Here is a 25,565-nt window from a genome sequence, read left to right on the forward strand (position 1 = left end):
CAAAAATAATTGTAGTAAGTTTATTTCTTTGTAAATTGTTCATTAATTCATCATAATTAAAACATATTTGAAATTATAAAATAAAATATCGTTCTCACCAAAAATGTAGTGAAAGTGACTGGTGCCCTGCTAACCAAAAAGTACCAAAAATAATAATAAATGTAACTCTTACACTAGCCATCACTTGTTAACATGAGAGAGCTTAGTATTTCCAATGAACTGCAGAGCAAGACTAGTGGGAGCATAAGCTTCATTCCAAACTAAGGGATCAACCCCAAGGTGACCCTCAAACTATTTGGGATGGATCAAACAGCCAAATCAAAGACGAGTTAGATTGATGGTCCACAAAACAAGGTTTGAAAAATGATCCCCAGGAGATAACCTTTAGAAAGAAAATCCTTCCACAGAAATATTTGAAATAAGTTCACTGTTTTCTATCTAGCTATCTCTATGGTGTGAGGATGTATGAGCATATGTGCATTCATTCCTCCAACTCTCCATTAGCCCAACCTCCATATCTATTTGCTTGTGCCAATGATAGATCTGACACCTAGCGATATTAGCACGAATTACATAATGGCAGCTGTTATGGGTATAAAATCTGTGGTCTGTTAGAATTAGAAAGTGTTCACCCTATCTAATATAGGCCATCGTCAGGTTTAATATTATAAATGTTCCAAAATGGAACGTACTGTTTTCGAATATTTTACATATTTAAAATTCGATAAATAATTTAACTTTATAATAAATTGAAAGAAGTGTGCATATTAAATAAATAAATAAACAAATAAAACATAGAAAACAAAGCTAACTAGAAAGAAACATGATTTAAGGATTTTTAAGTTCCATTCTTTTTTCTATTATATATTTCCACACTGTTGGAAGCGCATTAGCATCCCTAGCATTAAGGCAATGGTTTTTCATTTCTTTTTCTTATAAAAACTTGAGAATAGTCTATAAAAGAGCACCCAATATCTATAGCTTGCTACAGAATGATAAACACAACATAAAAAAGGAAGAGAAAGCTGGGGTATATAAAATTCCATTTGAAAATCAACAGTTAGGAATCGAAAAAGATAATATGGGTGTGACTAGAAGAAACCTGGCGGTATGTCTGTGAAAACAGATACAGCATTGACAAATGACAACACAATATTAGCAATTATGGCACAGACTGAAAGAGTGATTGTAAAATGGGAAGAGGCTAAAGTCATTAAAACATTAAAATGGTGCACTCTCCATCCGTTGTGTTGGAGATGAAAAAGGTAGAAAATTATAAAAGTAAAATGAAAAACCATTGCCTAAATGCTAGGGATGCTAATGAGTTTCCAACAGCGTGGAAATATATAATAGAAAAAAAAATGGGACTTAAAAACCCTTTAATCATGTTTCTTTCTAGTTAGCTTTGTTTTCTATGTTTTATTTGTTTATTTATTTATTTATTTTATTTATTTAATATACATACTTCTTTCAATTTATTTTAAAGTTAAATTATTTTTTGAATTTTAAATATGTAAAATATTCGAAAACAATATGTTCCATTTTGGAACATTTATAATATTAAACTTGACGATGGCCTATATATCAGATAGGGTGAAAACATTTGTAAAAATAAAAGAATTTTATTCTCAGCAAAATTAATGTTGGTGAATCTGAAGTGAATTATTTGCTGAGAAAGAGATGAATAGATATGAAGTTATTAGTTTTAGCATTTCCTCTCCTTCTAATAAGACATCTTTCTCAATCACCCACATATTCTAAAATGTCACAAAGTGTAATCAACATGACCTAAACAACTACAAAATCAACTAGGATTAATTTCAGACACATATGCGGATAAAATGTTTTGATTACAGAGAGAAAGTTATTAAAAAGATAACATGCAAGTAACTCTTGTATGTTGTCAGGCACACTATACCCTTTGTGGCAGCTATTTTGGTCAACTCATACACCTATATTTACTGGCACAAGTGAATTGTCTTACTTGTCCACCTATCTCTTCAAACCTGGAACTATTCACCAGATTAATTGCCACTATTTATTGCCCATCCATCTACCTTGAGAACTTCCCTCTCCAGAAAAGAATACCCATACACTGTATTTTACATGTTCACAATGGGACAACTATATAGTATAAAGCAAAACATGTTTCTAAGGTAAATAAAAAAGTTTTATCTTGGGAGAGAAGTTTGAAAGCTCATCTCCTATCTTCTCCATCCTCTTGCTCATAAAAAAAAAGTCAAACCTCCATACACATGATTCAAATTGTCACATCTCTTAAAAACTGACTGATATCAGTCATCTTGATGTTGCAAACTCAACTCCACCATTGTTTATTGAGTGACCCACAAACCAAAGTTTCTCTTGGGACACCAGTAACAAATGCAGTACTAGCCAAGTATGGCTAATGCAACGCAATCACATCATCACCTTCCTCATACACAATGCATAACACCTCAACTCAGCCAAAATGTTCCACCTGCAATCCAGCCAATGAACACCAAAGTTACAAAAGAATGCTGATGAAATGGACTCAAGTAGAGCTAGCTGGAGGTTTTGCAGAACCTTGTAAAAAAAGTTATTAGTGGAGCCCCAAAATATTTGTAAAAAATATTTTTTTTTAATCAAATTTTCTTAGAAATTTGAAAATGCAGGACCCCTGTGAGCTCATGACTTCTTTCTAAAGACCGAAAAACTGACACCTGACAAGTGAGCCATATCTGGACTCAAAAGAGAAATCCATCGTTTATGCCTACTACACATCACAAAACTCATGATAGCACACAGACAGACACTATGTGACAAATTCACACAAAAATACCAACAATTCCACTGTTAAAGAACAAAGGACTGTTGATTAGACAAGAAAATCATACAGAACAACCTTATTTCACATACAACACTTAAACATATTAAACAACAAGTTACAGAACAGATACACCAACACACACAAACACTAGATCATACTGAAGATCAGACACTCATTGACAATACCTAACAGTTGCTGATGTAAAAACATACACAGCATAACATGCCCCAATAAAAAATAAAACAACTATGACCAGTGATACCATAAACAAATTAATACACACATACACATTTATTTCAAAAGAAATATTTCCTAAATATAAGATTTATATTCCCTTCATAAATACCAAAATAAACACATTCAAAGAATTAAGGAAAATCTCACACTAAAAACTCTGTATACTAAAAACAACACAAAATATGAAATCAAACACCTTAGTATTTCCAGCAACAAACTAAATTTAATAAAATAAGAATGTTTTTGACTATTTTCAATAGTCTTCTTCAGTTAAGCCTCTTTAAAATGAAATAGAACATAAAAATAGAATGCCAGCAATAACATCATTTAAATTTAAAATAATAACATAAAAATAGTACAAATTAAACAGTAAAATAAATTAAAACAAAGTATTAAGAGAATTAATTGTTGTAGTAAAAAGGTTTCCATGCACCGGATAGACTATCGGCATCTCTATGGTTGATGCAACCTTTGGTATTATGCGCCTTGTAAATCTCAAGCTTTTCAATGTATTTAATAACATGTTTATTAGAGGCAGTCTTAATTATGGAAGCTTTATCCCAATGTACATTGATATCTTGTTCTTTTGCAAAGGCTGTCAGGACAGTACTGTCCAAGTTTTTAGTAATTGAGTATTTATGCTCCTGCAGCCTCTGTTTTAAAGACCTCATAGTGGCACCAACATAAACTAACTCTGAATTAAAACAGCAGTCAGTTAATGGGATTGAATATACTCTTGATGTATTGTTTCGATTTAGTTTCAACTTATCTTTCCATAGAATTCTGTAAATCGTAGAATTATGTCAATAAATCATTTTAACATTGTTCTTGTGAGCTATTTTCTTAAAGATCGAATGTAGGAAAGGAATATAATTGAGAACTACCTTTCAGTCTTGGTTGGTAGTAGTAGGTTGTTTACTTGTTGGATTACAAAATTTATCAATAAGAGCGTTAATATCCCGTATACAATATCCCTGTTGTACAGCTATTGTGTGTATGTAATTTAGTTCTCTATATGTGTCATAAATACTTGTACAGTGGGTATAGGCCCACTTTATTCAAGATCTAAAGGCTGCATGTTTAAAGTTGCTGGGATCGAATGAATTCTTTGGAATAATAATAGGTAGATAGTTAGGCTTTCGATAAATGTTCGTCCATATTTCACCAAATTTACAAGTGATGGATAGATCCAGAAAGTTTACATTCAGGTCACTTTTTTGTTCCAATGATAGCGTCAAATCGTATGGGTTGTTATTCATTTTGTTAAGGAACTCTCGAGCGTTATTAATATTCCTCCAAATGATGAACACATCATCCACATATCTTGCATATAAAATTATGTCATTGTTGAAGACAGGCAGTACTTTACTTTCTAAACGTCGTAATACTAGTTCACATAATACTGGGGATATCAGGCTCCCCATTGGAACTCCTCGTTGTTGTAAATATGTGTTGCCTTCAAATGAAAAAAACGAAGTATAACAAACTAGGTGTGCAAGTTCTGTGTTCGTAAAATTTTGTAGCATTATTAACATTCGTAAAAAGGAAATCTCTTATCTCGCAAAAACAAGGTGGTAATTTTATAGATGGAAATAATGATTTAAAATCCATTATGGTCATAAATTCATTGTCTTCTAGGTTAATATTTCTGAGTTTATCAACCAGTTGAACAGAGTTATTAATAGCATACAGGTAATCTTGAATTCGTGGTTGGATATATCTAACAAGTTGTTTCTCAAGTTCAAACGTAGGGGAGCCGCATTTTTCTATAACAGGGCGTATCTGACAATTAGGTTTATGAGTTTTGCCAAAGGTGAAGATTCTTGGTGTTCTTGGTGCTTGTACATTACTGTCCTGGCAGCCTTCGCAAAAGAACAATATATCAATGTACATTGGGATAAAGCTTCCATAATTAAGATTGCCACTAATAAACATGTTATTAAATACATTGAAAAGCTTGAGATTTACAAGGCGCATAATACCAAAGGTTGCATCAACCATAGAGATGCCGATAGTCTATCCGGTGCATGGAAATCTTTTTACTACAACAATTAATTCTCTTAATACTTTGTTTTAATTTATTTTACTGTTTAATTTGTACTATTTTTATGTTATTATTTTAAATTTAAATGATGTTATTGCTGGCATTCTATTTTTATGTTCTATTTCATTTTAAAGAGGCTTAACTGAAGAAGGACTATTGAAAATAGTCAAAAACATTCTTATTTTATTAAATTTAGTTTGTTGCTGGAAATACTAAGGTGTTTGATTTCATTTTTTACATTTATATTCCAGTAAGTTATTTATTTTAAAAACAACACATCACCATAATTAATAATGAGAGCATAATTTGAATTTTTATATTGAAATTATGCCCTGTATGATGGAAATACATACAACATTCAAAAGTAATTAGAAAAAATAACAAGCTTGGTCAATCCAACCTGATACCATAAACTACCCACAAAAGCAAACCAAATATTAATTTTGTTTAAAATAAATTTTATAAATTCTTGGAATCAAGTAGTTGTTCGGAAGAATTTTTCACTGAATATACAGTAAGGGATGTGGTTAATAGATTTCAGAGAAACCGTGTAGTTTTTACTATAGCTTATAGTGACCATAAACAAAGATGTTCAGTTCCCTTTTGCACATGTACGTGAACATGCACAATAAATATATTGAACAGTGCATGCACGTGCACATCTGACAGATACACAAAAGTCTTAACATAAGCACTTCACCACTAAAGTGGAGCATGCTAAAAAAAATAGTTAAAAGACACTTGATAAAGATAACATTCACAATTTCTAGTACAACATCCCTTCACCAAGAAATAGTCAAACATTTTAAACACACAATCAACAATTCCCATGATGTGACAAAACTCCCTACACAGGGCATTACATATATGAAACCCAAAAATGACAATGCCAGAAACCTTACACAATACAGACCAATCCAATCATTGATGTCCACAAAACACTTATATTGTCAATCACAAACAAAATATACCAAAATTCAATTATTATGCCTTTGTGTCCTTTATCATAACTTAAATTTATCTTTGTATACTAGTACATTTATCAATTAACAGGACTTATTATACTGGAAAATTATGGATACAGATATTTAGTCTGATCTGTAAGACTAAATATCTGTATCCATAATTTTCCAGTATAATAAGTCCTGTTAATTGATAAATGTACTAGTATACAAAGATAAATTTAAAATACACCAAAACATTGAACAACACAATATTCTCACATAACAAAAATTTCTCTCTTCAATAATTTATGACAAATACACAAACAGAAACTTGTAGTACAATACATATATTAAAGAAAAGCATTCAGCAACATTCCACGTCCATGGTTATTACGCATACAACACCTACAAAATACATCCAATACTTACTACACTATATATATAAAATAATACAACACTTGATAGTGATACCAACAGACTTCACAAGATATATCAAAACATTTTATCAACACAAATCTTATGTGTATTTGTTTTATACACATAAGACAAAATCCCCAAATCCACTTTGTTTCTGTGTGGCCTTAAACCCACTGTCTAACATGTTAAATAACACTAAACATGGATACATTCTATACCATTTTCTACACATGGATGACAAAATATTACACACAAATAAGTAGAATGTACACACTCTTATTCCACTGACATTCACATGGAGTTTGGCCTAGTATAATCAACAGGTCAAATACAGCCAAAAGCATATTTACCTGGTTGTATAGCTTGATTTCTCTGACATGTTTTTCATCAATATTTGAACTTTCGAAGCACATGAACTTTAAAAGGTCAAATAAAATTAATAGATCTTACTAAAATACTTTTTTTTATAAAAACCTAGTTAAAGAAAAGATTTTGTTAAATTTTTATAAATCTCAGACAGAAAAGAATTTTCAATATTAAAAAGTTTGAATCAGAAATATTTTCTATTTTTGCTTCTACATATAGAAACACAATTGCATTCCATGGATGAGGACAAAGTTTACAAATATTTGGGATTCCAAAAGGCCAAACTTACACACAAATCAGACAGACACTTTCAAAATAATACAACAGCAGATTAAACTAAATGCTAATAACACAGCTAATCCAAACACCACATATGCTGTCCCAGTACTGACTTATCCATTTACAGTTATACAGAACTAGAACAATTCCAAAAAAAAACAAACAAAATTGGCCAAATAAATTTAATTACTAGTATTTAAAATACCAAATATTTAAACTATTGTACTATAAGCAAACAGCAACTAAAACAATTAACATTTAAAGCACTGGTTAGACTGATAACTAATAATGATTGCACATTATAATCCACCTGTTGAAGCTAAAAAATAAGACTGCTGTCTTTTTCCACTATTTACAGTAGACCCCCCTATAACACCGTAGATACGTTCCGTGTTATATGAATCCATGTCGTACAAGTCACTTAAATACATGAGCCAATCACAGCCCGGCACGTGTGCAGTTTAGGGGTTATGGCTGTTTGAAAGGTTTTCTTCCATAAAATTAATTGATTCTAGACTAATTTGACTCAACTTTCCAAATCACACATAATTTTTTGGGAATAATCCATATAAACTATGCTATGAACAAAAAATTGTAGGATTACTTATCAAGTGTGCACTGTTCAACGATGCCATTGCTTAAGCTTGTTTTTGTTGCGAAGCGGCTCGTCAAACAGCAAACGCATGTTTCCTGATCAGCAAATTTTTCGCAGAAAAATAACTTAACTTTGGAGACATCATTAATAAAAATATAATTTTTATGGCCGTTGAATAATAAATGTTTTTTAGTAGGTCCAGTGCTCGTTTAAACCTAATGGTTTGTACAATATCCGCTATTGGTCCAGATTCGACCAATCTTGTCGTGACACGAGTCGGCAATAACTTTTTACTGTGTTACACGAGTCTCTTTTAGCGTGTTATATGAACATGATCACAATTTTTTCACCATGTTATACGAATCCGTGTTATATGAACTCATGTTATAGGAGGGTCTACTGTACTTATTTATAATCATTAAGTAATGCTGTAATAGTTAGATTTTACTGCCATCAACACTACAATTAATATAACCCATGAAAACAATCATCAAAAATACATATATAATGTTAAATATTTTACAAGTGTATCTTAATTCTTATGTTTTTGGACTTGCTGATAACATTAAATGACTGATAACAATATCCAAGGATTACAATAAGCAGAGTCTACTTTATATTGTAGATTATCCGATGATCGAAGTCCACAAATGTAATAAGGATGTATATTAAGGACTCAAGTAATGACCAATTACATGTGCACGAATTTGGCAAAACAACAGTAATTTATTCTAAAGTACAATAACTGTGAGATACTTCCTATCCCTCAAGTTTACATGATACACGACTTAAAACTAACGAAATTTACAATACTCTATATACATATATACATACACGTTTTCCTTCTATACAATAATTGCATATAGTAGCCTTCAACGAATCACGATATTATGTTAAGTGAATGCAACACGATCTCGAGTTCCCAAGCATTCCTTTTCTTTACATCAAACCTCAAAACTAATAGTTCTGTCCGAGACCTGAATGTAATTCACGTCACCAGAAGTACGTCCCTCATTGATACTCCTCAATTGCACTACGATGGAAATGGATTGTGCTTTCCGACTAAAAATGGTCGCCGTTTCTCGACTCCTGGTCTCCCGGTCTAACTTCGACGTCCTTGCTGACCTTTCCTCTTCCGACCTTCCTCGACAAATCCAAAAACAACCAAAAAGTGTCCTAAATCGTGAGAGCTCCTCAATTTATACTTTCCGCTCGCCGGAAGTCTGCTTCACTTACTGTCCCACTCTGGACCAATCAGAAGGCTTTTCACGTATCCTATGGTGACATCATAACAAAAATCCACGCGACATGGTACAAACCAAGAAAACCCAATACATACAAAAAGGAAACCGAGAAAATAAAATAATAATAATACATAGTCGCATAGCACTACAATATGTTTTGATTTTTATAAATTATAATAAATGATGTTATAATTATCAAGTAAAATTTCATTAAAACTTATTAAGTAACTTTAAAACATTAAGTATTTAATCTTTCATCAGGTGCAACCCCATCTTCAGGATGGTATTTTTCCTCTTATGTACAGTACTGTACATCTTTGCTTCTAAGTGCATGTGATCAGCCTGAAGAGTAGGTGTATTTTCAAAGGGATATGTGCACTAAACAATACTGGAGTGAGAAATGTTTTGGTTTCAGAAAAGTTACTTTTTTCAGAAGAAATACATATAACCCATCCTCATTACGTATTGCACCTGCCTGTGTTACATGAATATGTGGAAAAGATGTTAGTAATTCTTTCATTTTTACCTGCTATTTTACCTTTCTTACCTTTTTTTAAAAATATATTTTAAAAAAATATTTTTTTTAAATAAAAGCAAACATTTATTTATATTATAGTTAATTGGTAAATTATAAGTTATAACTATTATGTTGTTTGTGTTTTTACATTTTTTACTAGAAAAATAGATTGGTTCATTTTTGCTACTCATTTATACAACTTTTACACTTTCAATTGCAAGCATGATATTTTTATAGGTTCATACGACTACAAGACATGCTTCACATTCTTCAAGATCATTCAGAAGAGGTAGAGCAAAATGCCAAAACTACTATACATGATGAAAATGAAAGCAACCTAGGTGCAAAAGAATTTTAGAAAGTGATCATTAAAGTGAATCACAATGTGTGGTTCCAATGACAACGACTCTAATAATAATGCTCAAAGTAGTGATATGTTACATTGTATTTTTACCTTATTTTCCTTATTGCTTTGTATTTTTTTTTCGTGTACATTATTATTTTTTCAAATAATTACAATGTCTGATAATTAAAAAAAACAATGGTAAATATTATTTAACCTGAAAGAAAAATTGTCTGTCCCCAGGATTGGTCGCGCCTGCTCATTTTAAAATACAGATCGCGCCTGATAAAAAGTTAAAAATTGTTTAGATAAGTTATAAGAAATTAAATCATTTATAATTAAAAAACATTATACTGCATAAAGGTAATGTAAAAGATATATATTTTTTTTAACTTACGAATCTGATGTAGAAGTTCTTCTTGCTGAAGTAGAAGGATGTGTGCTTCTATTATCAATGCCTAATCCACGTGTCAAAGTTGGTTGTACAAAAATTCTTTCTGGCTCTTTCTCAACACACAAGAAATTTAAAATATGATCCAATGTTAATTCTCCCGACGTTGTCATCTTTCTTAAAAACTGAAAGAAAAATCAATTCAAACTATGAAAAAAAAATCAGTTTATTACATTGAAATACAAGTTTGAATTTTAACTAGAAAAAAAAATATATATATATATATATATATATATATATATGCTATACACACACACACACAAATATATAAAAAACTAGCTATTACCCGCGACTTCGCCCATGTGGATTTTGTAAGCAAACACCATTTATATTCAGTATTTCAACATCCACAGTAATTGTTATAGAACACCTACCACTGAGAATAATGAGAACTGCTGAGAATCAAACGAAACTGTTTTCAATTTGATAAATTTTCTGGAACGTTCTATAATCGAATCAATATGCAATAACAAATTCGAATTTAAAATGGTTCGAACATTTGGTTAAAAAATCAAAATACATAAAAATATTTATAACAATGTCTGAAATGTTATCAATTTAATACACCTAAGTGCTCAATGAAGACTAAACGCAGTTAAAAACAAAAAACTGCATCTAAAATAGTACAATAGAAGCCGTTCTTCTGGTTAAGCCTTAATGCTCTCCCTCTCTCCCTGCGGGGGAATTTCGAAAAATCCCTTCTCAGTGTGCATTTTTATGACACACCCTAACTGTGTACCAAATTTCACCTCTAGGTTCAGCAGTTTGCCCTGGGCGATAATGAATCAATCAGTCAATCAGGACAAGTAATTTTATATATTTAGATATATGTTTAAGCCTGTTGGGTTGCAATTTGTAAAAATCTTAGATCTATAAATTCCTACAGTCTGCCTAACTGTCTTTCCTTAATCTTGAGAACAAAGTTAGATACAGGCAGTCCTCTACCTACGAACATTCGACTTACGAACTTTCGAAGTTATGAACAAAGCCCACAGATGGCGGGTTAACATGAGCGTGAGAGGTAGGTGAGAGGCTCTTAGTTGAGTTTGGACTGTAGTCGTGTGTCAAATCGTGTTTGGTGTCATTTGTGAACTTCCAATGCAACCAGAAGTTGTGTTATTTCAATTTAAAATTTCTTCCATGAAAGGTGTTAGATAGATGACCGGCATTACTCTATTGTTAAAGGAAAAGTATAATGTACAGGAACAAGTCACTACTAATTTGAGGTGGAGAGAATATATTTTAAATTAAAAAGTTATTAAAAATTGCAGCCTGGAATTGTGATATCATGAAATCTCATGCCAAGAGTTAAGGCTAAATAGAGAAAATTTTCTTTAATTTGAACTCAGATAGTTCAAAATCCTGTTAGTTCATAACTGTACTTTGTCCCAGCTAGGGATATAGAGGTTTCTATGTTAAGGAATTCAGTTAGTTTGAAATACAGCTACTTTGAAGTAAAAAATCTGTCTAAACTGTGATATGCATATATTAACTTGTACAAAGTTGTATCAAAGTTCACTTGTTTTCATGCTATAAGAGAATAATAGACCACAAATAACTCTAATCGGGTCAACATGGCTTTGCTTTAACACTAATACATTTTCAGGTATCACCTTACCCAGTGACTATCCTTTTTTTCTCTTATAAAATATGGCTGAGTTTCAGGGTTGCAAGATTGGGTTAAAAATAGCAATTTGAGACACAGTCAAACCTTAGGTTTCAAAATTAATTTGTTCCTAAAAGTTGTTCTTAAACCAAAACAAATTTTCCCATAAGAAACAATATAAAATGGATTAATCCATTTCCAAACCCCAAAACAAAATTTTTTTTTTTACCTTTTTAGCTGTATTTCATGCATAAAAATGTCTTTAAAGGCAATATAAAATAATATATTATTATAATATTGTCGAGTCTGCAAAATTTGACACCCCAGGGAAAGTGTGTCGAGTTATCCGATATGACAACTAAAATAAAGTTAAAAAAAACCACAAAACTCCAATTAGGAAAATACAGTAGTGCTTTATACTGTACAGTACATGCAATGTATATCTCAGACCATCCATCACTGGTACTAAAGTTTGTTTCTACTCCAAGTACATCAGCAATTTCCATCACTTTTTGTTTCAATAATGGCCCTGAAACAGGAATATTTGATGAAAGAATTTGCTTTAGCCAATGTACCAGAGCATCTTTAACATCTTTGTAAGGCGCTTTTCTCTGGAGTTTTCGAGACATATGATGAAGACCGAAGAAAAAGTTTCTTAATTTCTTCTTTTTTATTCAGAATTCCCACCAATGTTGTTCTTGGAATGTTTTCTTGTTTTGCAAATTCAGCTTGCAAAGTTTTATTACATTCAAATTCAGATACAAGTTCATATTTTTCCTTCAGAGTAAACGTTTTAGGTTTCGAATACTCATTTCTAACAGAAATGTGAAACACTTGCTGCAAATAACATACGAATGAAAGGTGAGAAAATGCAAAATCAGATTCTGCTGTGACATTAAGCTATGTGATGTAAACTTGTTTTTTTAGGGAGTCGAGATATCAGATCTCTAAACAAGTGTGGTACAGCAAAAGTATGTCAATTTATACAGTAACTAGCTGACCCGGCCACGCGTTGTTGTGGCTCAAAATGTATCTATTATAAATGTGTAACACTTCCCCCGTGGGGGAATATCGAAAAATCCCTTTTTAGTGTATATTCTGTTGACGTTACCTATTAAAACGCAATTAAAAACGCAATAAACCGCATCTAAAATAGTATAAATAGAAGCCGAGTTCTTCACAGTAAGCCTTAATCCTGTCCATTTCCCCGCTGGGGAATATCGAATAATCCCTTTTTAGTGTATATTCTGTTGACGTCACCTATTAAAACGCAATTAAAAACGCAAAAAACCGCATGTAAAATAGTATAAATAGAAGCCGAGTTCTTCACGGTAAGTCTTAATCCTGTCCCTTTCCCCGCTGGGGAATATCGAAAAATCCCTTTTTAGTGTATATTCTGTTGACGTCACCTATTAAAACGCAATTAAAAACGCAAAAAAACCGCATGTAAAATAGTATAAATAGAAGCCGAGTTCTTCACAGTAAGCCTTAATCCTGTCCCTTTCCCCGCTGGGGAATATCGAAAAATCCCTTTTTAGTGTATATTCTGTTGACGTCACCTATTAAAACGCAATTAAAAACGCAAAAAACCGCATGTAAAATAGTATAAATAGAAGCCGAGTTCTTCACAGTAAGCCTTAATCCTGTCCCTTTCCCCGCTGGGGAATATCGAAAAATCCCTTTTTAGTGTATATTCTGTTGACGTGACCTATTAAAACGCAATTAAAAACGCAAAAAACCACATCTAAAATAGTATAAATAGAAGCCGAGTTCTTCACAGTAAGCCTTAATCCTGTCCATTTCCCCGCTGGGGAATATCGAATAATCCCTTTTTAGTGTATATTCTGTTGACGTCACCTATTAAAACGCAATTAAAAACGCAAAAAAACCGCATGTAAAATAGTATAAATAGAAGCCGAGTTCTTCACAGTAAGCCTTAATCCTGTCCCTTTCCCCGCTGGGGAATATCGAAAAATCCCTTTTTAGTGTATATTCTGTTGACGTTACCTATTAAAACGCAATTAAAAACGCAAAAAACCGCATCTATAATAGTATAAATAGAAGCCGAGTTCTTCACAGTAAGCCTTAATCCTGTCCATTTCCCCGCTGGGGAATATCGAATAATCCCTTTTTAGTGTATATTCTGTTGACGTCACCTATTAAAACGCAATTAAAAACGCAAAAAAACCGCATGTAAAATAGTATAAATAGAAGCCGAGTTCTTCACAGTAAGCCTTAATCCTGTCCCTTTCCCCGCTGGGGAATATCGAAAAATCCCTTTTTAGTGTATATTCTGTTGACGTTACCTATTAAAACGCAATTAAAAACGCAAAAAACCGCATGTAAAATAGTATAAATAGAAGCCGAGTTCTTCACAGTAAGCCTTAATCCTGTCCCTTTCCCCGCTGGGGAATATCGAAAAATCCCTTTTTAGTGTATATTCTGTTGACGTCACCTATTAAAACGCAATTAAAAACGCAAAAAACCGCATGTAAAATAGTATAAATAGAAGCCGAGTTCTTCACGGTAAGTCTTAATCCCGTCCATCTCCCCCCCTCGTAGGGAGAATTTCGACATGTATATTATATAAAAACACGTGCATATTCGAATGCAACGTTGTGTCAAAATTTCAAAGGAATCGGTAGGAACAAACAAACGTTGTATTTTATTTATATAGATAGGTAGAAAATGATCTGCTTAGGTCCATTCTCACAGAAAAGCATAATGCCTCACAGAAAAGCAAACTTAGGTCGTCGGAAGTTAGCGCCATCTGTTGGACATAAAAGCCTTAATCCATATATAAATATATTTTTGAAAGGGGGGAAATGGTGATCTTCACATATGCCACAAACCTTCGCGGGAATGTATTAAACAACTTCCCAAAGTTTCATGGCAATCGGATAAATGGTATGGTAATGCATGAAGGACAAACACACACACACACACACAGACATACATTCGTTTTTATATATATAGATTACGAGTTAAATAGTGTTGAGTAAACCAGAGTTTTTTTTTAACATTAATGCCTATGTAAGTTGGCCGGGACCACAGAAAACTGACTAGTACATAACCAACAGTGTCTAGCACAATAAACGTCTTCTACTATTAACACTGCAGTGAGTAACACAAAGTCACAGACAGAAACCTTTTACAGTGTTGTACACGACAGAGAACCAACTAATGTTTTCGGTCTCCACCAAGGCCTTCATCAGGTTGAGAACTAAATGTCATCCCTTCCAGACCACCAGAACGATGCGCCCGAGAAATAAACATAGTACGTGTCGCGTTTCACCCCTCTGCCTGACTCCATTCAAATTCCTCGAACAGGTACCTCCATGCATGCGACAAGCTACATTCTTGGGTATCAAGAGTCACATGCACTTCCTTTGCCATGAAATGAGAGCTTAACAACTTGGTGGTTGCCTCTCCCGACACTCCGAGGTTGTTTGCATTTGCCAAAATGCATAAACCGACCCCATCGCTTAGACCGGTCTTGGATAAAGCCAGATCCACAAGGCCGTCCACAAGATTGTCTCTGGCCGTTTGAAAGGCTATATGTTTTCTATCACCAGTTCCACTGCTTTCGTTGATATTTTACGATAGGTAGAAGTGGGGAACGATCCACACGTCACAGTTTTTGATTTCGTATCCCTTTTCTCTTCGATTCGTCTCCAACCATGCTTCTGCGCTCTTAGAGGCCTTCTATTTAGTGAGAAGGATGCACACCAGCATTGCAAGCAGATTTTGGAGCTTGCACATCTCATGTGCTACACCTCAGTTTTCCAGTTTAACACCACCACTTACTTACAAAGATGGGATGTAAACACGAGCAGCCCCCTATCAGGAGACCTGTGCAAGTTGGTTGTGCAACAGTTAGAGAGGAAGGTATTGCCCAAATTCTTACCAAACATCAATGTGTATGGAAGATATGTTGACGACATCTTTATACTTTGGAAAACCAAATCAAATGTTGATGAGTTTTTGGCGTGCATAAACGACAACACGTACAGTCTTACCCTTAATTTTGATCAGTTTAGTAACTCGCACGCCCATTTCCTTGATGTTGGCTTACGCCTCAGCGCTGGCAAAATAGAAACGAGTGTTTACTACAAACCAGACTACATCCCGCTATTTATCCCCACAAACTTGTCTGATCCATTTTCTTACAAAATCGTGGCCTTCAGGGCCCTAACCAGGTGGGCCTACATGCATCACACCAACAGGTGCAACACCATGGTAGAGCTTAAATGCATAGAAAAAATAGCTGTCGAGCATGGCTACAGTAAAGGCTTGGTTTGCGGCTTGGCCTGCACCCACGCCAACCGTCCTCCCCCACGCAGTGTTGTGTGGGGATCGGGCCGTAAAAGGGTTATTACGTACTTTTCTAGGTAGAGTCCTGCCACCAGGTGTGTTTTGTCAGACACACCACCGTTTGAGATAAAAAAAAAAGACGACTAAGGCACGAGGGTAAGAGTCACTCTGAAGTCCAGGAATGAGTCTCTCAGGAGGAAGAATGCAGAGTCAGATTTAACCAATTTAAGGACATTTATTAACATAAATGGAAGTTTAGAACAGAGTTATAAAAACCGATTTTTGTTTGGAAATTTTCCTATTCTTTTCCATTCAACGAGGGGGGTACCTAATAGGGAGATATTCTGCGACTCACAACATACCAGATAACAAGATGTCTTCTCTTGTGACGTTGACTTGACGGCCAAGACTGCGGAGGTTTCCGGTGTTCACTGCACTTCGTTTGGTTCTTGCTCGTTTTGAGTTGTCTTCTCTTAAGTCACTCTTTCTCAGGTTGGAACTGTATCCACAATTGCTGACTATTTCGCTGTTTCCTACTAGCTGTCCTTCTAACGGGACCGTGTCCTCACTCTGACTGCCTTCTTTCTCGACTGTCCTTCTCTGCTGGCTTTCTCTGACTGCCTTTTTCTGGCTGGAGCTCTGCTTTTTAAACCTTTTTAGCATAAGAGAGTTCATCATCAGGTGATGATTCATCGGCAGTGTTTTTCTTATGACGTTGAGCTTTCATAGAGTCATCTCTGAGTTGGTGTCTTCTTATCCTGTGATGACATCAGGCTTTCATAGTCATCTTTGAGTTGTCATGACTCATCTTTTCTCTGGCATGTTGTGATATTTTGAATGATAAACCGCTTTATTCTACTTACTTGATATAAAAAAGGGGGGGGTCCCTAGATTGGTAGAATAGGAAGATTTCCTCTTACCATCTTCAGTTGTTATCCATGATACAATTAAGGTTCATGCAAATACATAATAAAAAGGATATAAAGTAAATAAACAAAAGTTACAAATAAGTTTACAATATATATATATAGATGTTTTTGGAGGGCGGTGGTGGTCCTCACAGTTGCGGGCGCCCAGTCTATGGCAGGCAGCACCCAACAGCCCGTTACGGATGGCAGGCCACACTGTCGTCCGTTACAGTCAGCATCTAGACCCCCTATACAGGGAGACTGCTAGACATTGTTGCACCAGTATCATGTATAGGAGAACCAGCACAATTTACGAGCTGCTGCGCAACACTAAGGACAGGATAAATCTGGGCAGGGCCCCTGGGGTTTATTCCGTCCCCATCAGGAACAATAGGTTCGGAAGGGATTTAGTTTACATTGGTGCAACCGTATGTTCAATTCAGAAACAGTTACGGGAGCATCAAGCTGACCTTAAAAACAACAGGCACGCCACCGCCCTGGCGACGTATGTTACCGACCCGGAAATTCGGATGGACTTCCAGAGCACTAAGTTAATTTGGCAGACCTTTCAATACGATCACATACGACACCTGGAGGCCTGGGAGATATATAAAGCCAACGTGGAAGGCACCTGCATCAACTTTAAGGACAGGGACTCGATTGTGCATGTGTGGAGGTACCTGTTCAAGGAATTCGAACGGAGCCAGGCGGAGAGGTGAAACGCGACACATACTATGTTTATTTCTCGGGTGCATCGTTCTGGAGGTCTGGAGGGGAATGACATTAGTACTCAACCTGATGAAGGCCTTGGTGGAGGCCAAAAATGTTGGTTGGTTCTCTGTCATATATAACACTGTAAAAGGTTTTTGTCTGTGACTTTGTGACAGTGTCTAGTTATACCTGTGACAACTTATGCAAACTCGACTGTATATTATTATAAAATATTATATAAGGCAAATAAATATCTAGGGTAGATGTACCAGTTTTGGCCAGTGTACCAGTTCTGGCCAGAAAACAAATTTAACTTAAAAATATAATCACACATATTCAAATCTGTCCAACAAAACAAACTTTTATTGTTAACTATTCACACAGTTAACAATAAAAGTTTGTTTCATTTGTGATTATATTTTTAAGTTAAATTTGTTTTTTGGGCAGAACTGGTACTACACTGGCCAAAACTGGTACATCTACCCTATATTTAGTCTATTTATATATTAAAAGCAAAATGTTCTGTCACTGCCAACCGAGTAGATCGTGTCACGACACGCATTATGTTCATTGTTACATCAAATTGTGTTACTAATAGTCCTTATGACTATTAGTTCTCTGTCATATATAACACTGTAAAAGGTTTTTGTCTGTGACAGTGTCTAGTTATACCTATGACAACTTATGACTATGACTAATAGTCATAGACTAATAGTATAAGATTAATAGTCATAGACTAATAGTCATAGAACTTATGACAACTTATGACTAATAGTCCTTATGACTATTAGTAACACAATTTGAGCTTGAATTGTTCAACTTTGATGAGAATGACAAATATCTGGTTGCCCCTTTTCTTGACCTGTGTTTCAAAACCAGTTTCCTGGGGTTAGTTCAAATGCAAAGAGCAAAACAAAAAGTTCTTTTAGAAGCTCTGAAAATTAGTTGTGATGAGTCTACTAGTACCGATGATGATTCTTCTCTACTTCGTAAGAAAAGAAATATCAATGAAAATGATAAAACCATTGAAATACACAACAGTTTCTGGAATTGTTTTGAAAAAGTCGCTACAGAAAATATGCAAAATGATGATGTGGAGAAAAAGTGGGTGTACTATAGATTATCACCTATGGAATTTCAGGACTTTGATTATATATTTGAACTCAGGACCAAGACGAGTGCAACGGTACCCTATTTTTGGACCGGAGACAAAAAATAAAAAAGTTATCATACTTTTTAAGTTACCATACTTTTTTAATGCTCTCATGAAGACTGCACCACAGTTGCTAGTACTGCCATCTTGCGGTAAAGTCTGCAAACAATGACGTCGGACTACGGTCATCTCCAGTAGGGTTAAACACGTGATACGGGAGTGGAGAGAGCGACGCGACTTCCGATCATCGCGCAATCGCCATTTCGGTTAATGTTACTTATGGCAGCAAACATGGCGGTCATTCCCACTGTTCGTGCTCCCGACTGACCTCCTGGAGGGGAGCCGCCGGCAGGCTGCCATGTGCTAAACGTCACTAGTTATTGATTCACGGTAGTTCTTGAACAAAGTAAAAAAAGGGGGGAAACGTCTACTAAAGGCAATTTTAACGGCAAGCGACGCGACTCCCGATTGTGATAGCAAGGCCGACTTAGTGGAGAGAGTGACGCAACTCCCTATCATCGAGCGATTGCTGGAAAAATGTATGATAACTTTATTATTTTTCATCTCCAGTCCAAAAGTAGGTTATCGTTAAACTCGTCTTGGTCTCCTGAGTTCAGATATATACTCAAAGACCCGAAATTCCATAGGTGGTAATCTATAGTATCCCCGAAAAAGTGCTATTGTAAATGAAATTGATTTTTATATAAAAACTGTTCGCCTAGATCAGATGGCAGACCTTTACAAGTGGTGGTCAGCAAATGCAAAACAGTATCCAAGCCTGACAGAATTCGCTAAGATTTATCTATCGTTTCCTGGCAGTAGCATATATAGTGAGAGGCTACATTCAGAAGTGGGTATAGTTTATAAGGAAAAGCGCAATCGTTTGCTATCAACAAATGCTAAAAAAATTGTTTTCATTCATCACAACTTACATTTAATACTTAAAATCTATCAGTGGTATTAATTTGTAATTAAAATAAATACATTTTTGAGTAATATGCGAGTTTTTCCATGATTTGGTACTATTCGGCCGAATACCGAATATTAAAAAAAGTAGCTGAATAGGCCGAATACCGAACAGTAGCCGAATATTCGTGGCATCACTAATTTATAATATTAAACCCGACCATTGCCTATATTAAATAGTTTGAAAACGTTGGTGTATGGTTTATAAAGCATTACCAAAATATTTAAATTATTATATATATTAAGTAAAATGTTATGTTCTATTAATTAACAAATAAATGTCATTTACCTTGACTTCTTCTTCTTGTTACAGTGTAATATTCACATTCAGTACAAAAGTCAAATTTCGTCCGACTGAACAACGTCACAGAAAACCTAATAAAGTGTTGCCAAATTTCGACAAAAATCACTACTATAAGGCGACTACTCTACTTTTTTTTTATAGGTGAACCTCCGTTTTGAGAAATACTAATTCAAAAAAGAAAAACACAGTGTGACTAAGAATTAATTTCTTTTTTTTAATATAAGATTCCAGAAAATTAGATGATTTTTTATATATTTTTAATTAACAAAAGATGATATTCGGTTTGAATGAGAGAAGAATGTTAATCATAACCTGATGCTTTTTTTTTTAACTCTTTCCGCCCCGTGGGCACTAATAGGACCTCTTTTAGCAAGCCAATTATGGATTCGGCCAGGCCCACAATAGAGCTGCCGGGTGGTGAGGGACAGAATCCGACATATCCGGACGGAGCATCCCCGAAAAATTCCTGGGGATTTTTCGACTTGGATCCCGGATTCCCAGAGCGGTATGCTGCCATCTTGTCAGTAACCTGATGCTTGTTAATTACAAAAAATAAAATTTTTATCGTGAAAAGAAAAAAATGTGAGGTTGAAACATAATCCAATTATAATCTTTACGATTTTGAAGTTGTTCATTGTAGATTTTCGTGAAAGCTCTTCTAAGTCTTTCCCAAAAGTGCCCCATGTAACAAAGAGATGTCGGAATAACATCGGAATTATTAAGGAACGGTTGGCAATTAATCGGCATCGGCTGCTAACCATTTGTAGATGCTTAACCTCGATCGGATAGCCAGTAAAGCAAAGTTAAAGTGACATTAGTTCGTATAGTCGCGGGAGGAAAAAATTATTTTAGTCATAAACTCCTTTACCAATCCCGTAGTAAATAACTTCTGTAATATTTTCATCATAATAAATTTTTAAAATATATATTATAATTCCTATAACCTAAGAACTGTACTGGAAAAACCCCAGGAATTTTTCGGAGGTTATTTTCTAACTTGACTTAGTGTTCAGTAGTTTGGGGTTTATCTAGCATATATGTCGGAAACTGTCACTCACTATTCGGCCGCCCAATGACAACTTGGCCGAGTCCATGATGGGTATGATTAAAATACCCTCACAATGATGACTCATCGATGACGGCCGAGCGGTAAAAATGCAAATTCGCCGCTCTGGGGACCCGGAATCGAATCCGGACAGGTCGAAAAACTTCAGGAATTTTTGGGGGTGGTTTATCCGAATATGTCGGTTCCTGTTTCTCGTTACCCTGTGGCTCCATTGTACGCCTGGCTGAACTCATAATGAGCTTGCTAAAAAAAGACCCAATATCGGTAATGATATTTGATGAGACATCAGCGCGGTGGAAACTTATGTACAGTACTTATTTATATCGGCCCTACATTAGATGAGAATGATAAACCGATTTCGTTCTCATTCGGCATCTGATGCACCTGATTAATTGTCAAAGTCGAATCGATGTAGTCTTGCTATCTGGGTTATGTGGAGCGCCAGAAGTAACGTGTAGAGGTCGATATATTTGTCTGCCTATCTGAAAATCCACAGGAATAGTTGTACAGTACATTTCAAACCGATAATTCGAAGCTTTTATACGACGTTATGTTCTTCATTGTTTTTTTAATTTGGAAGATGCTAAGATGAAAAAGACATTCGAGAGGAAACAAGAGTCGTTCAATTTTAAATGTCAGCTGAATTTGATAGAGAAATTCTCTATCTCTAAGAAAGGTGCTGCAATTCAAATTATCTGGATTGAAGAGTGTTCGGTATCTGACATTCACAACGATCAATATCATTGTACGAACTGATCCACAATGGTATTGACCGATGATTAGGATCATCATGAATTTCAAAATAGGCAAAATTGCTGTTTGGCTGTATTATTTAATTATTCGTTTAATTTTTCTGAAATAATTTTTATTTTCATTCCAATAATATAATGTGACTCAGTGATTCAGAGTATTAGAAGTTAGTTTATCCGAATTAATTTTTCTGTAGCAAAATATGGAATCATCATATATAAATTTTTTAAAGATTTTTCTTAAAAATAAAAATCTTGAAGGGACCTTGTTTATAGACCTTGAGCCTTTGAATTTGTCGCAGTGCTATCGTAACTTTTCGTAGCGAATAAAGGCATTAGTTTAAAGACCAACAACTGCCGAATTATCGGGCTAGCAAATGGCTATAGTAATATTAATAATTTAGTTTACCGCTCTGGAAACCCGGGTTCGAATTCGCATCTTTTTTACTTAACTCTCCATTCTAAGAACACTAAGGCCTTTTTTCTATACCCATTGAGTTCGGCCGGGATCACAATAAGGGCGAACGAATGTTGAGAGGCGGGCCCGACCACTCATGAAAAATTTTCGAGTTCGTCTCCTGGATTTCTATAGTAGTTGGAGGCTCTCCAGTTCCGTTCCCCGAACACTGGGAGTTCGGTCGTGGGTTCGTGCCTCGCCTGGACGGGCTGGCCACGTGGAGTTTTCCGGTTTTCTCCACATCTGTAACTTTTGAATAGGGGCGAGTTACCCTTAAAAAGACCTCCCGGAAGGCATTCCTTCTAGGCAGATCGCCTAAGTGTTGCGTTGCCGTAACTTAACTAAACAAACAAAGAAACAATACAGTAGACTCCCGTATAACGCGGGGGATACGTTCCACGTTGTAGGAAATCGCGTTATACGGGACACATCAATTTATGCAAATTCAGAAGCCTGTAAATTGTAACGGTTGTCAATAAATTTGTACTGTACAACCAATATTAACAAAACGGCATCGTTGGAACTTATTTGTTGATTCTTCCGATAGTGAATAAATGTTAAACAGTGAAGTGCATAATTTTATTTTAAGTTGAATAAAATTATTTTCCTCTTATATCTTTAAATGAGTATGTATTATTATATTTTTTATAAACTGCTACTTCTTTAAACTATCAGCTTCACTATTCATATATAAACAACAGGTAAGTGTATACATTCGCTTTTCTAAACAAAAAATCAGAAACTATGTGAAAATGTTAAATTTATCTTACGCGTTATACGGGACTGTTTATCGCGCTGTATGAGAACTAGTCGCAATTTTTTCGTCGCGTTGTACGAATTCGCATTTTACGGGAGCGTGTTATACGGGAGATTACTGTAGTTGGATGAGGCCTTAACCCAGTGCTTTTTAGCCTTTTTATAATAGTGGCATCCCCAACTTGGTAATTTTTTTTTTTTTTTGCAGTACCCTACTTTATCAATGTAGAGTTCTGCGCTTTTCGTACGTTTAATAATACACGCAAGAAGTGATAATGGACTGCTCGGACACGGGGAAAAAATTCAGATAGTTAAAGGAAGAAAATTTAACTTTTTGTTAAAAAAAAATAATAATAAAACGCCAATTCGGGCATATATATTATTTCTTATTTATTTTTTAAAGTGGTTGTATTCATCAAATTTTATTACATTTAAGATCTGTTGTATGATAAGTTGCATTTATTAACATAGGCTGTAATTTTATGAAAATGGCAACCTTTAGTAGTAATATGGCAAATATGAGTGCTATTTGGTTTTCGTTTAGAAATGCTTCTTCTAGATTCAGAAACAACTCGATTTATCGAATAAGTAGGGCATACATCGAAAATCCGTCGAGAAAATCGTACGACAGACTTAATTCCATCACAGATCTTAAAATGCCATTTTGTATTTATCTCCCAAGGAGACATTTATGTTTACAGAAGAATTTATCAGAGGAAGAAGTAAAGAAAAACGTAGAAAATTTATCGGAAAAATTTAGTGAAGCTATCGGGCTACTAGAAGATGCTGTAAGTGGATGTCACTTGAGATATTTTACATATTTCTCAGGCTGGTGTGGGATAAATTCTTCCCCTTCTCTTAACTTAGAAGTAAAATACAAGGTTTAATATATAAGATAGAATTTGTAATTGTTCTTTTGCACTTTAGGGAATTCAAACAGGATTCTTCTGGGTACTTTCTCTTTAAATATACTGTCAGTCTGTCTAATATATACACACTGAACTGATAAATGAAGAACATCTTTTTGATAATTGGAAGCTTCGGCTTCTTGGACGAACGTTGGTTCGTAAAGCGATAAGATATATTGGCGAATATGGATGCTAATTGGTCCCGCTTGCCGAGGAGTGTTATTTGTCGGGCCAACGATTCTTATATACGTCTGATTTAACTTGTTAGATAAATTTTATGGTGAATTAATGTGAAACTCTTCGTAAAATAGTTTTATGGAAGAGTAATTAAGATGCAATTGATGTTAATATTAAAATGTGCAAGAAATTTTAAAAGTTCTTTTATTTTTTTGACTTTATATCATAAATTTAATTAATTAAAACAATTTTATTAAAGTTTCTATTAAATTTCAATTTTCTATAAAAAGACATATTCTCTTCGTTCAGTTCATTCCGATTATTTCTTTTCATTTATCTGAGAATGGTAAGCATGGCCAATAATTTTGTTTCTGTTAATGTTCCTTTGCTTTCAAAGCTGTTATAAATTAGAATTTATAATGTCTGCTATGTAAGGTTTTTTTGAAGAATTAAATATTTAACATCCACAGTTAAACTGAAGGAACTTTAATTACATTGAATTTTTTTCTGATAATTCTTATAAACTAGTGGACAACCCATGGTATTGTGGTTTTGTATAGAAAGATGTTAAATTCCAATTTTTAATTCTAAATTAACTTTATCAGAAGTTATTTGTAGTCTAGAGTCTAGACCAGTGTTTCTCAAACTTTTTCTCATTTAACCAAATATATTTGTTAGTAATGGTTCTGTGCTCAAATGTTTGATATAAAATTTTTAAAAACCCTGGTAAACTGGTCACTGTATTTATGTTACTGTGAAAGATCGATATCTGGCAATTGTCGAGATTCTCCGGTGAATGTCGGCATTCGCACAGTTGTTTCATGTATGTACAAAAAAGTCAAAAATGCAACTTTTAATATATGATATATGTCAAAATAGGAGAAAGCTTAAGTAACAGCACATGAACCTAAGACAAACAGTATATTCTTAATCAGAAAAGAAATATAATACCAATAATAAACTTACACATAAATTGTGATTAACGTCATAGAATCTTATTTATTGCAACAACTTAAACTGTTATGTTGCTTTGAATTGCACAAGACTCCCTTGCTTTTACAACTGTATTTAGTCGTGGAACACTTATTTTTGCAATTGCAGTGTGTATAGCTTTGCCTTCCACTTCTCAAATTAGTTGCAGCTGCTTCTCGGAGAAATCTTACCTAATCTAACCTAACATCACACACACCAACAAACCTTGCATAAGACTGACAAACAGCAGTATTTGAGAGTATAACAAATAG

The 25,565-nt window shown here is 34.4% G+C and overlaps 1 protein-coding gene across 1 annotated transcript in view; it reads right to left on the bottom strand.

Annotated features, from left to right (window-relative positions):
• Window positions 1-10,377, bottom strand: part of spn-E (spindle E) — a 141,360-nt gene extending 130,983 nt beyond the window's left edge. The window contains exon 1 of the mRNA XM_067280367.1: window positions 10,193-10,377. Within this exon, the coding sequence (XP_067136468.1) occupies window positions 10,193-10,359 (167 nt within the window). The 5' untranslated portion in view covers window positions 10,360-10,377. The remainder of the gene's footprint in view (window positions 1-10,192) is intronic.
• Window positions 10,378-25,565: the final 15,188 nt, after the last annotated feature.

The sequence above is a fragment of the Centruroides vittatus genome, unplaced genomic scaffold, assembly GCF_030686945.1.
Source record: "Centruroides vittatus isolate TY-2023 unplaced genomic scaffold, ASM3068694v2 contig_883, whole genome shotgun sequence".
In the NCBI taxonomy this organism is placed as follows: Eukaryota; Metazoa; Arthropoda; class Arachnida; order Scorpiones; family Buthidae; genus Centruroides; species Centruroides vittatus.